Raw genomic sequence first — 14,304 nt, forward strand, 5'->3', positions numbered from 1 at the left:
ATGGTAGCCCTTCGCCTTCACCCTTAATTTCTCTCCAGGGTCATCTCCAAATTTCACCTTAACCAATGCATTCACGTATCTGTCATTTTTCCAAAACCACACGCTTCTCCTGAAGAGACAAGACTTCACTCCCTCGATGACCGGCGTGCATTGGCTTTTTACCTGCAAAGTCCCAAACCCATCAAAAAGTCTCCAAGAGTCTTCGTCGCAATAGCAGAGAGATCTCATGGTCAAGCTATAGTCTCTCAAAAGATTTCCGAGTGGTTTTCTAGCGATATTATCTAGCGCTACAGGCTAGCTCACATCATGCCTCCCAACGGGTATAGCGGCCCACTCCACAAGAGTGCAGGCCACCATGGTAGCATCCCTGCAGGAGGTCCCTATGCAGCACATATGCAGAGCAGCCACCTAAGCTCCATATGCATGTTTGCTACATGATATGCACTAGGCCAGGCCTTTGCTGCAGATGCAGCAGTGAGATCTGCGATACTACATGCGTCTTTGCTGTCAGCTTCCTTGCATCCACCTTGAGTCTGAGCACTGCTTGCCAATCACCATGTGAAATGCAGATAAGGATCAGCAATCAAAGAAGAAGCAGAGGTTACTTATTGGAACTAGAAGTTCTTCAAGATGTGCGGTTCCACTCTGTTTTCCACTATTTGCCCTCTCTCCCCTCTGCTTTAGATCTGATTGGGTTAGCGGGAAGAAGAGGAATTGAGGGGGCATCGACCCATGCTGCCTCTTAGCCCCTCACTCGGGAGCAGAGATAAACTGTGCATATGTGGGCCAATGGACACTGCTTGTTAAAATCTCGACTGGGGTGCATGGTGCTCCTGCATACCCACATGTAGAATATAAATAGGAACCAAACGCCTTGAAGAACTTTCAGTCACAGTAAGTAACCTCCATGTCTCGTGTATGGAGTACATGCACACCAGGAGTGGAAAATGTAACTACAACTATGTTGTTAAACATGATTTAATATCAAGTCTAGCTGATGAACTTGTCATTTTCTGCGCAATAGCCAAGGGGAGAAATTCTTGCCAAGATTTGAATCTTCTTGCAAACAAATTACTCTTGACAGAATTATGACTACATTCCAGTGTCATTTTACTAATCAGTAGCTAAATATTATGTAGCACTGCTCATTCCCAAAGAGCCCCAAAGCACTTCACCACACCACCACTTTATGCATTCAACACATACACAGGAATTGCTTTTGTTCACCGTTGACATGCACTCTCTTCTTAGGTGAAATGCAGCAGCTGTTGCACAGCACACAGTAACGGTCCACAGCAGCTTGAGAGGAAGTGAAGAATAATGCCATGTCAAATTGACATTGCTGGGGCATTTTAAGATAGAATTATTCAGAAACCTCAGTTACCCGAATTGGAATTTGGCCAGGGCACAAATGCGTTTTGTAGACCATCTAATGGGACCTTTAATAGTCAGAAATGGCTAGGATTCCAGTTATATATATTTTAATGAAAGATCACCCTGCTACCTACACTGAAGTCGGGGGGCGAGGGTATCGCACAGTGCTGACTTAGGAGGAAAAGTGCCATCCAGAGGATTTCCAGTAGATTTCCTGAGGTTCCTGCTTCGTTTAGGGGGTCTGAAGTGAAGTGGTACAGGTGCAGCTCCTAAAAATCAATTTTCTATCTGGGAAAGCGTATTGCATTTTAGTCAGCAGCTCTCTTGCCCCCTAGACCTTGTAGCTGAGTGATAGGATCAGATATGGAGGGTTTGTGATGTAAGGTTCAGAAGACAAACTAATTTTTAAGTGAGTAATACTAAGTGAACTGCTACCAGAGTATATTAACTTTGTTTTTGTACTATATCTTTTTTTCATCTTACTTCTCAGCCCGATCACACTAAGATACACAATCCCTTTCCAGCAGAAGCAAGATTGGAATGTCAGCATATTCTTCAATAGCTACAACTGTCAGTTGCCTAATCCTGAGCCAGCAACATGTGTTAAGCACATGCTCTGTTTGATGGAGAGAGCATTTTGGAAGCTGGCTTTAAACATAGACGAATTGTTCCCCAGAGGTCTTTGTCTGAAAAATTCTGTTATTTCCCTGCAGTTGTCCTCATATGTTTGCGAGACATAAATTTACCATTTATTCTCTGTAGTGTCATCTTTCTGTAATTCTCCACTTTGATAGCTGTTCTTTGTTCTTGCTTGTTCCCTTGGCACCCTTAGGCAGAATCTCCAATGTGTGAGAAAATTTAAACCTGGCACTAACCATGATGGGACAGCCTATCCTACATATGGTGACAATGTAACCAAGACAAAAGCTCACTGTCCCCCACCTGCTGGCAATTGTATCATGGGTAGAGGTTTGAGTCTACTACAGCCTTCCTACTGAGGAACCTGGTTGAAATTTTGACCATATTGAAGTCTGTGGGAGTTTTGCCATTAGCTCAGACAGCACAAGGTTGGTTCAGAGATCCTGAGTTTAATTACTGCTACCAACAGCCCATCAAGAGCTATTACATTACAACAAAATGCTTATCCTTTCAGAAAGGTTTTTCTCTAGAGATCAATACAGAGAATGACTATGACCTATTCTCTCTCTCTCCTTCTTTTCAATTTTTTATTCTTTTCTTGTTTTGCGTTTTCCCCGCTTTCAGACGTGATAGAGAACTGGATGGCCCATTGTTCTTAGAAATGCTTTAAGCTGGGAGGTTCAGCCTAGCCTCACTATTAACATCACCTTTGTTTTCAAGGCTCTGCACTCCTGAGAGTGACAAATCAGTTCAGCTCATCTCTATTCACTTTCTTTACAGAATGGGCAATTTTAAAGTATGGTTAAAGGCACAGTTAATTAAAAGGGAGTGACTGACTATCTGTGTGCAGTGAGAACTGTGGTCTGAATTTGGAAAAGAAACTGGTGTAGCTTTACAAACTGGAGAGGAGGAACCTTATATGTTGGTACACTGACATCTGGTAAAAATGAGACTTTGAATCTAAAAAGGTCCTGCCCTTTTCACTGAAATGAAAGCTAATCAAAGTTAGCCATTGCATAATGCACACCTTTTTTTTTTTTTTTTAGTGAAAACATAAAAATCCTTGTCTCACCAGTTATCTATAAAGAATAATATGACTGATGGATGAAAACACCAGAACTTCCAATCTGGTTTATAGTTTTGTTTTTTAGTAATTTTTCAGTTAATCTAAATTATTACGCTGTCATATGACAGCAAGCCACAAGAACTTTATTCTTTTAAAAGTTAACTAATGTGAACTTAGACTTAGCCAAGCAAAACCCATTGTGAAACCACAGTAAAGTAATTTGTAAATGTCAGCCATTCAAATTAAACTATTTACTTGCAGTGTGAAACTGTAACTTTTGAGAACATGGTAAGAAGCAGAATGTATTTAGAAATCTGAATATTTGTGGTTAAAAGGGGAATGAGATCACAGGAACGATTCACAGTTAGACCCAAAACTTGTTGGAGATGCATGATATAATGGACTTTCCTATAGAACCTCCTGAACTGAAGCCCATTTCTGCTATTGATCTTGTATGACTTTTGACAAATTATTTATGGCTTGGTATTGCAAAACCTTCACACCATTTCACTTAACTTTCATGCAGTTACAGTGGTGCATCTCTCTGGCTATTAGAAAAGACACAAATACATGATTTGCTCTTGCAGCGTTGTAATTGCACACACAAATTGGGAACATAATTTTTCCACGGGTGAGTTTTGAAGATGAAGACTACATTCCTCTGCTTTTATAAGAATTGAATAATATCACAGAGATATTAGTTAATGGGCCCAGTTCTGCTTTGCCTGACACCCTGTGTAGTTGTTTACACTAGATCAAAACAGTAACATGTAGACCCACATGTGCAAGATGTAAATGAATGTACAAGGTACAGAACAATGGAGAATCATGCTCAGTGTTTGTATAGCATGCTTCAGAAATGTAAAGCATGATCCATTTACTAAATATTAGCCTTATAATTGCTCTGTTTTAAACATTAGTGTAATACAAAGGATAGACAGGGTGTGTTTCAGTTGCTTGAGTATAGGATGTTAACTTTCATAAGGTTATATTCGCTCTTCTTTAATTCTTAAGGTAAAAAATTGTATGAGTGAAAGTGGTGAAGATGACGACAAAAAAATACCCTCTACAGAAAAGTATGTTGTGGGTTTCAATATGTGGAGCTCCAGCCAAACAGAAGTGCACTCTTTTGTGCAGGAGTGTATGGCACTTGCCATGCTCTCTTGCATTCCAGGACCCTTTTCAGTAAATGCCAGTTGTGCCAAATTTGTGATGGTATGAGATGTAACAAATCACAAGGAGACAAGCTGAACCAAGCCAAAACCACCAGACTCGTTTTAATTAAGATACTTTCCAGCCAATTTAATCTGTGTTCTTATAGCTGAAAGGCTAGTTGCTAACACAGGAAACTAACCCCCTGAAGTTGCAGAGGTTCCTGAAATTAGGTCTTGGTTGCACCTGTTCTGATTTTTCATGGTGCACATACCAGCATACTCGGTCATTTAAAGAAATGATAATGGTTTAATCCTTCCTGTTCTGCCTTTCATCAGGATTTTTTTTTTTAGCTTTGATTATTGTCCACAAATTCTGTAAGAACCAAAGAGGGACCATTGAATGCTTTTTTCTGTGCTGCTTATCTTGAAGTTCTGTCCATTTAGCCTGTGCAGTTTCACGCAGGGCTCATACGGGGTAGGGTCTTGCATAAGTTTAACAAAACTAGTTGACAGCAGATTTTTTCAGACCCTTTGCTTCATCTGGCCATCGGTTTGATTTGGAGGGAAAGGGACTGGAAGAGTTTGTACTGCACCTTATATTAACAAGAATCAGATAATTGTGCATATGAACTTTTATATTCTCCATTCATCATACTGTAGTCTGATAGCATTATATAAATCATTGGATTACAGCACTTTCAAATGAAATTCGGGTGCTCCCACCAATTAAGGTAGCACTGTTGTTTATAGATATTACATGAAGTCTGATGTGATGTTTAAGTGAGCGTTAAACAGTTCAGACAGTTGTATTGTTGCTATGCACCAGAGAACCTCTGTCAAAGTGACTTTGGCACTGCTACATATCCGCCTTTTCCCCTTTGTCTTGGAAATCTTTCACTAGTGTTTGTATTCATCCATGTGTTCAGCATTGGAACATACTATTGTTAATATAACCAGGGCAAAGTCACACTGGGATTTTCAGAAAGAAAAAGGCAGTTCTTTACCTTGCTTCAAACCTAGTTAAATATTAAACTAACCATACCAAAGAGTTTTGTGAAAGTAAATACTTAAGGCCAAACTTAATAATATAGTGCACAGTGTTATTCATTTTAGAAAAGCTAGCTACAACAATGAAAAACGGCCCCTCAGTTATAGTTTAGAAGGAGTATCATTAATTAATGGCAATGAGGGCAAAGTGAAGCCTGTAGAAATCTGAAATGTGGCTCACAGGTTCCCTCATAGCCTTCAGAGACTCTAGATCCTTGCATGCAGCACTTCCAAGATATTCAGATCAAGATGGAGTATTGCATCCTGGGGCTTATCATTCCTCCATGTTATAGAGTGGCTGCAGTGTGCTCTCTTTTATGAGAAATAAGGGGAGCCATTAAGACTCCCTGTGAAAGGGCAGTCAAGTCCCTTGAGAGGCTTCCAGGGTTTGTCTGGGTTGTTTCATTTCCCCTCGACACTCAGAGGTCATTTGGGAGCGAAGATGTGCACCTCCAAAACCTCAGCAACCTCCCAAGATACTTGAGTGCCCTGTCGTGCTCTCTTTGTCAAATTTAAGTAATCTATTGATTGGATTGAACTTGTGCATTTCTCCTTTAACCTACACTGTTAGGGTTAAAACACTGCTTTCTGTTTTGTTTGTTGAAACTTTGTTTAATTTGTTACATATTTTTGCTAGTCTAATAGTTCAGTTGCCTTCTTTTTTTTCCCCTTTAAAGCATTGCAGTCTGATTTGCTTCAGTGGGGGAAATGAGGGTATAAATTGTGACATAAATATGTCTGACAGCCGGTGAACAGAATAAAACTCATAAAATATATTGTATAAACTACAGATAGGGCACAAATTGGTGATCAGTTCCAGATCAAGTTGCAGGATGTGCTTGTATTGAATGTGCTAGCTTGGGCTTAGCTCTAGTAGTACTTGTGTAATTTAAGAAGGTGGGGAAAAAAAGCTACTCTAAAAGCTATCTAATTACAAAAAAAACTTGACAAAACAATGTTAAATAGACTTTAAAACAGGAGGCAAAAGTATAACTGGAAGATGTTGCTTTTGTGATGGCCGCCCTTTTTCTCGATTGAACCAGGAACTTCTAGAGTTAAAAGTATGAGGTGCACATCTTGAGCTTTGAGTTCCAAAGCTTTGTAGGTGGGAAGATGTAACAATTTTTCTTTGTAACACAAACGCTCAGCAGTGGGTCGCACTTCTTGTTACGAAGCATTGGAAGTTAGTTTCAAAATTCTGAAGTAAACTCTGTAGTTTTAATGGATTTTTGGTTATCCTTTGAGATTAGAGAGTCAAATTAACCAAAGGTATTTTGTCTATTGTTTTAAATATAGAATCTGCCTACCAATAGCTTTAAATTTCTGCTTTGCCTTGATTTCTAATGAGGAAAGCAATTCTTTCTGTTCTAGTTTACATCATCAAATAGGACTGCTGCTGGCACATAATATAAAGATATTAGCCTCATCGAGAGAGAGACAACAGTAGGCACTGAAACAGTGACAGGAATTTTTAAACACTACTTTGGAATTCTTTGTAAAATATTCTTAGGCCCTGATCCTGCAATGAGATCTACTGAAGTAGACCCCTGCACCATGCAGAGTCTAGCTGGGGAGAATGCTAACAGTTTGTATTACAGCATCCAAGATTTGTTTATGTAAACACCATTCTCTGAAGGATTAAATTTTAATTTCTCAATTTGTATCATGACCGCAATCTCATTTAGGGCCTGATCTACTGTTGAAGTCGAAAAGACATTTTGTCATTAATTTCAGATGAAGCAGAATTGGGCCTTCTAATTCAGACTGATGTTATATTGTCTTTTCCTGTCCCCTCATATGGGCATAAATAGAAGAACTGAGCACCAGTCTGAACTTTGAGTTCCCAGCTTTCTTTAAAACTGTTCAGTGTTGTGGTTTTTTAGTATTAAACTTCCATTCAAATTATTTTGTATGTCTGTCTATGAAAGATGCTGTGTTACATAGGATCGGTATCAGACAGGAGATGTTACCAGAACTGATAACGCTCCTTTCCTTCTTTCTTATTTGAATAACTCAGAAATGACCACTAGATTTTTCCAAGAATGTTGAGAGATTTTTCACATGCAGAGATCATGTTTTTGACCAGAAATAACTTAGTTTAGTTCAATCCCCACAAAAGTGGGGTTTATAATTATTGTGCATTGAGACTAAAGAAAAGGGAACATTGTGTTGGTTCATGAAGTTAGAAAAAAATTAAAAAGCAAAAGGTTTTTCTTAAATACACAATGAAAACAAAGTTAGCAAGTGTGTTTGAATTGGCATTGGTATTTAACAGGCATCTCAAATACACATTAGCAGTATATCAGAAGCTATGCTGGAATTTGATTTGTGAAGAAAACAATCTTCAAAGAGATTCGTTTTTAGTATGTGTCTTTGTCTTCTCACCTGCAAGTTAGAAGGTAAAGCATGAGGAGAGGGATGGAAAGCATCATTAATCAAAATATTTTTCTTTCATGTTTCTCAAAAGCTTTTTTCCACCTTATCTGCACTTATTTGTAGGCTCAGCAGGCATTAATAACCTGAGATAAACTACAATAGAGCAGTGACTTGCTCATGATAAAGTGTTTTGGAGATACAGTTTTCAGAGGTAGCCACTTTCAAGGAACACTGAATGTTCAGATGATTAAGGATTAAGAAGTGTGATTTTTTTTAAAAGATGTAATTTTTTAACAATTGTTGACTGTCATCCATTCTGATCTTGTTCTAATAGGTGTTGTACATAAAGATTAACAGTAACATACTTGTATGAAAAAAAGAGTAACTTGTATACTTTTTACAGTACCTCAGAGGATGGAAAGAATCCAAAAGAGTGTCAGCCTTATCTCCAAATAACCTGGCTCTTGTCGGTTTATCAAACCTAAGAGTTAATTAGACAGAAAATGTGTGTGGTGTATTGGTCTTCCAATGGGGAGGGAGTACGGAAAGTGGGTAATGAGGCCATTTTATTGGATTAACAACCAGCAAAATTGCAGTACCAAAGACTTGGTGCCAAAAAGAATTTCTCTTTCAGGTGTACTTTTTGGCCCCCAGACGTGTGAATAAGTCTCTTTTTAGTTCCAAGAAAGAGTGTATTTTGTTACTTCCTTCTTACCATTAGAAATGACTACTTGTTTAATTTTCTATAATATCACTGTCGCCTATTGAGTGACGGTACTCGCATATTATAAGGTTCATCAAAACTGTAAGCCATTATAACACTTAAATGCTCTAGAGTGCTAAAGATCCATGCCGCTAGTCCACTGGGTAGATCACTCTCTCTAGGCAGCAGGAGAGGGGAGAGACACTCCCATTATTTTTCTTCAGGATTATCAGAAGGCGTTAAGACTGCACAAACTAATCGTGACAGAATTACATCCATATATGCAAAAAGAACAGGAGGACTTGTGGCACCTTAGAGACTAACAAATTTATTAGAGCATAAGCTTTCGTGGACTACAGCCCACTTCATCGGATGAATAGAATGGAACATATAGTAAGAAGATAGATAGATATACACATACATAGAACTAACAAACTACCAGACTTCTAAACCAAAAAGGAGCAACCACTTTAATATTCTTAGCTCGCCGCAGCAATAGAGAGAGAGAAGTGGAAGACTGCTTGTTCATTATCCTGAGCAATCGAAGACTGTATCTTCTATGCCTTTGATATTCCCCTTTCTCTTAATTTTTTTCTTGAAGAAAATTGTTTGTTTTTTAACTCTGCTCTTAAGTCTCCTTTGCTTTCAAGCAGGAGTGAAGATATGCACTACAGTGGGAAAAAAAGATCACGTAGGATGCTAGTTTGCAATGATTAGCTTATCAATACTAGAAAAGCAAAAAAGGGAGAAAACAGTGTATGTGACAAGATGATCTATTTTGCAAGCCCATCCCAAATGGGAAATACCATCTTTGTCACTTTGAAGACCTATAACTAAGGGCATGTCTATACTACATCCCTGAGTCGACCTCAGGCTCTAGTCTCCCTGCTCCTGGCTTGGAGTTGGGGGGGAGGAGGTAGGGGCAGTTGCCGGGGTTTCTCAAGTCGCCGAGCAGGAAGCTGCCGGGCAGCAGCCCAGCTGGGAGTGGAATGCTGGGGGCAGCCAGGCTGTAGCTGCCCAGCTTTCTGGTCAATTTCATGGCTGCAGCATGGAGCTGTGAAATTGACAAGACAGCCCACAGCCCCTGTAAATAATGCAACGTCTGCACGGATGCTGCATCACCCTAACTACACTGACATAAGCGCTATGCCTCCCTTGGAAATGGAGTTATTATGTCAGTATTGTACAGCACTTACGTCAGCGGGACAAGGCTGTAGTGTGTACACTGACGTAATTAGGTCGACGTAAGCTGCCATATGTCAACCTAACTGTGTGGTGTTAGAGCAGGCCATAATAATCAGGGAATGTTTCATTGCAATAATAATTGGCCAGCTGTAAACAAAGTTTCTTGTTTTAGGGAGATCTGAAAGAGGAAGAGTAGGAACTTCCTTTATACACGACTCCCTTCCCCCTTTGCGATTGTTCCATTTTATTCTCTTGTAGCTCTCCTGCTTTGGTGATTCCTTTTTGTATTCGGATGAATATATGTGATACATATGGAGTGTGAATGGTACTTAATTTTCTGCCTCTCCCCCCCCACTCCTTTCCTCTAAATCACTGCAGCGTTTGATTTCCAGCCTTCCCCAGAGCAAGGAGAATGAGTATGCGTTGATGCTTTAAAGCTGGACTTCACTTCCTTTGGTGCAGCCACGTAATCTCTGTAGCCAAGGGTTAACCACTGGGCAGAAAGGGAGAAATCCTTTGTCTTTATGAATCTTTATTCCTGACATCACGTTCCTTGGCATACTTCATGCAAAGCTGTTATCTCTTTTATAGAGCAGTGATGTTTATTATAGTTGGCTACTTTTTAAAAAAAGCTTAAAAATGTGGGCATATTGCTCTCTCTTGTATTTGCTTCAGGTGTACAGTTGTAAATATATTTTGGTTCATGAGCTTGACTCACTGCTGTGGTGCTGGTTGTTGAATGATTTGTTAATACAGCAGCTCTCAAAATGATTGTTTAAAGCCTTTACAAGTCTGTATGTTTTGTAATATTATTAAAATGAATAGAAACACAGTATCTGAATCTGCCATTTCAAATATTCAGGCATGTTGTGGCAGTTTCACTTGGTGAGATTTCTCAATAAATTTATGGGATTCACTTTGAGAAACTTTGTGAGGGGGGGAAGCTGATCAGCTGAGGAACTTGGAAAGTAAGTTAGTTTGTTTTTGTGGGGGTATTAAACGTTTCTGGCATCTTTCAATTCTCTTGGCTGTAATGGCATTCTACAGATAATGAATTTTATAATTCATACACCGCTTAAGAAAACAAAATAAATCAGACCTAAAATGTATGAATGTTCTGTTACTACTTTTATCTTTTGTAACTATAAAGTCATATCACTGGGTCTTAAATAACTGCTCCAGAGTAGATTTAAGTACAGTTTTTGAGGTCTGATCCTTGTAGGAAGTTTCAACAGTAATTGGAGTTCCGTTAATATTTAGAAGGCTATGTCTGCTCTTCGAGCTCAGGGCATAATTCCCGGTTTGAGGAAATGCTGCTACATTAGCTCTCATCGAGCTCACATACTAAACATAAAGGGGAGCCGTGACAGCAGGAGGGACTAAACACCTCAAATATGATCCTGTCTGAGAGGCTAGGTACATAGTTGGGCCAGCTAATCCTTCCTGCCACTTGTGCCATCGGAGCTACGCTCTGTTTTTAGTGCAAAAGCTCAATCGGAGCTGGCACAGGTATGTCTCTTTGGCTGGGAAGTACTCCCCCATCTTGAAGTCTGCACATAGCCTAAGAAGGTAAAGTAGATTTGGGGTGAGTGGCCCCAGTGAAGTCATAGGTAGTCTGCCACTGACTTCAATGGTGCCAAAAGACTTCTTAAATTTGATAAAATTTCACTCTAGAATTCTGAAATTTGATAAAATTATTTTCTTAGAAATATGTTATTAATCAGGACTTTGATCCTGCAAAGGGCTGAGCACTCCAGTCCAGTGTCCTCAGCCATCTGCAGGAATGAGCTCTATTTTGAGTGGAAATTAATTCTTTTGTGGCTCAGTCACAGGCTTCAGCTTTGCAACCACTGTGTTTAAAAAAAAAAAAATCTAAGTGCTGTATATCTCATTAAGTAATAAGACTGAAAAAAATTGAGCAGTATTGCTAAGCTCAATCCTTGATCCTGCGAGCCTCCTTTGATACAATATCTGATACAACACTAGAAATCATCTGTACCTCCCAGAAGAGAACACTGGCCCAGTAGATTATGATAGTGGAGTTTGTTTGAGTTGTTGGACAGAGAGTATCGAATAGTGCTCTGTACAGGCAGATCTGTTGATGGGTCTGGTGAAGCAGTGCTAGAGGCAGTTACAGTTGATGTCATTACTATATGATGATGATGATTCTCTGGCTCTGGGTGGTATTTCCTTTGCTGACATGCTATGTTGTGTGTGTAACCTCTCCCCTGTTTCCTATAAGCGCCGTCCCTTTTGCTTTGGTTCTTTTTCTCAAACCTTTTTTACAACAGAAAGCAGTTAGCAAATGTTATTGGGTGATCAGTGAATGTGGATCGAGATTATTCTTAACACTGTATATTTTTTCTTATCTTACTGTACTTAATATAACTGTTTTCATTTTCCCTCCTACAATAAGTCACTGTTTTTTAAGGAACTTGCTGTTCTTAAATTTCAGCAACTGTAGGTTTAGTATCGCCTAGATGAAGGAAAGGTATTACTCCTGATTTGTTACTTCATCAGTTAAAAAATGTGAACAATTAAAGCATTGGCAATGATCATTATTGATGGTGTACTCTGCCCAAAGAGCACATTATCGATGACATTGGAAAACTAATTGAAAGAGCTATTTACTGAGTAATTTGGCACATTTCTGTAATAATTAAATCTAATTTTGGATTTACTATCTAGCCACCTGATGAGAAGTCCCAAACCAAAATCCCTAAGTACTAAATTCTTTAAAAATTACTCGGAGAATTCTTCAGGGCACTTGCACAAAAACTGGAGGCTGATTTGAATCTACAAATAATGCCTCCGCCACATATCTGTACCTCCATCTACCTCCAGACTTGCCATTGGTTCTCCTTTTTCTCAAGCAGTGATGCAGGGAGGACTTCTGAGACTTGAATTTTACAAGATGAATTCAGGAATAGTGTGTAACTCCCAATCTCACTGGGTTTTTTTTTTTCATAGACCACCACTTACATGGGATCCGTTGTCCCCACCACCTGCATCTTCTCTGCCTGAGGGCCCCAGGATGGAAGAGGTCCATGGAAAAGATAATATTTTTGGTTGAATTATCTTTTCCATGTAAACTCCACGTGGTGGATGGGAGACAATAAGCATTTCCTTACACCCACAGGTCCACCCAGTCTCCACATCCTCCCCTGTCCAGCTTGTAGAGAAGCAGGTCACCCTTAGTGTGGTCTGAAGGGGGTAGGGTAGGGTATGGTATTGCAGCCCTCTTCCCTTTTCACCTTCTGAGTGGGCAGTAGAGATCTGTGGAAGGGTCAGGGGGCATGGGACAATGAATTCAGTGTTTCCAACTCTCACAATTTTATCATGAGACTCTGTGATGCTTGGCATTTTTTTCATAAAGCTCAGCTTCTAGAAGCAAGTTATGATGTGAGAATCTCAGCTTTCATGTTTTTAAACACCATCCTGATTTCAGAAATGTCTTAAAACCTGGTCCTAGTACAGCTAAAAGTTCAGAAACCTGCTTCCTATTCATTTCATTTGGTGACCCCTAGTTCCTGTGTTATGAGAAGGAGTAAACAACACTTCTTTGTTTTCTCTACACCAGTCATGATTTTACAGACCTCTATCATACCCCCCCCTTAGTCGTCTCTTTTCCAAGCTGAAAAGTTTTAGTCTTGTTAATCTCTCCTCGTATGCAAGCTGTTCCATACCCCTAATCGTTATTATTGCCCTTTTCTGAACCTTTTCCAATTCCAATATTTTTTTTTGAGATGAGACAACTACATCTGCACGCAGTATTCAAAATGTCGGCGTACCATGGATTTATATAGAAGTAATATGACATTTTCTGTCTTCTTATCTATCCATTTCTTAATGATTCCCAACATTCTTTTTTGCTGTTTTGGCTGCCGCTGCACATTGAGTAGACACTGTCAGAGAACTATTCACAATGACTCCAAGATCTTTCTTGAGTTGTAAGATGTATGTCATGCTGTTTTGTCACTGCTCCTATATTTGTACGCTTGGCTTCAGCCTGACCTGTCCAAAGTACAGTGAGATCTTAACATGTCACATATTCTATAACCTGTTTGCTCCATTAGGTCTAATTTTGTCCACTCCTTTCCCTCTTAGTTGAAAACCATTCTGTGTTTCCCAGAAATTTTAGCCTGGTAGGTAATGTTGGTTTGGTGCTTTTGGTGGCTAGTCAGCCGCCAGATTGGGTAAAAAGAGTAAACTAGATCCGTCTTGTTACCCTGTTGCGCTATATATATTTTTTTCAGCATCATGTGTGTACTGTGCATATTTTAAACATACAAATTCAGAGACACTATTCAAAGTATTTTTACTCTTATTTTCCATAGCTCCTGCAAGTGGATGGATATCAAACAATATGACGCAGTCTGGCGCAACTGCACCAAGCGTTAAGTCCATGACTCAGCCTCAACTAACAGAGCAAGACACTTTGGTGCAGAGAGCAGAGCATATTCCAGCAGGAAAACGTACTCCTATGTGTGCTCAGTGTAACCAGGTCATTAGGTTTGTACTCCTTTTAATGATCATTTTATCCTAAAGTCTTCCTTACAACATAACCTTGTTTTGTTTTATTTAATTATGTAATCACAAATGCTTTTGGGCTGCATTTCAGTTTAACAAGATTCGGTGCTTTATACCGCTTTCATGCGTGAAATCCACATGATTCATTTTAAAAAGATGAGCCTGGACCTGGTGATATAGGAAGCAAATGTGGAAGCCATTATCTGCTCTCAATAGTCATGGGTGCTTTT

General features: G+C 39.4%; 1 protein-coding gene across 19 annotated transcripts in view; it reads left to right on the forward strand.

The window, feature by feature from the left end:
• The window catches only part of PDLIM5 (PDZ and LIM domain 5), a 179,610-nt gene that overhangs the window by 151,947 nt on the left and 13,359 nt on the right, over positions 1-14,304 (forward strand). For all 19 annotated transcript variants that reach the window (XM_038399133.2, XM_043512623.1, XM_043512638.1 and 16 more), the window contains one exon: positions 13,882-14,056. In XM_038399133.2, the coding sequence (XP_038255061.1) occupies positions 13,882-14,056 (175 nt within the window). The remainder of the gene's footprint in view (positions 1-13,881; positions 14,057-14,304) is intronic.

The sequence above is a fragment of the Dermochelys coriacea genome, chromosome 4, assembly GCF_009764565.3.
Source record: "Dermochelys coriacea isolate rDerCor1 chromosome 4, rDerCor1.pri.v4, whole genome shotgun sequence".
Lineage (NCBI taxonomy): Eukaryota > Metazoa > Chordata > Testudines > Dermochelyidae > Dermochelys > Dermochelys coriacea.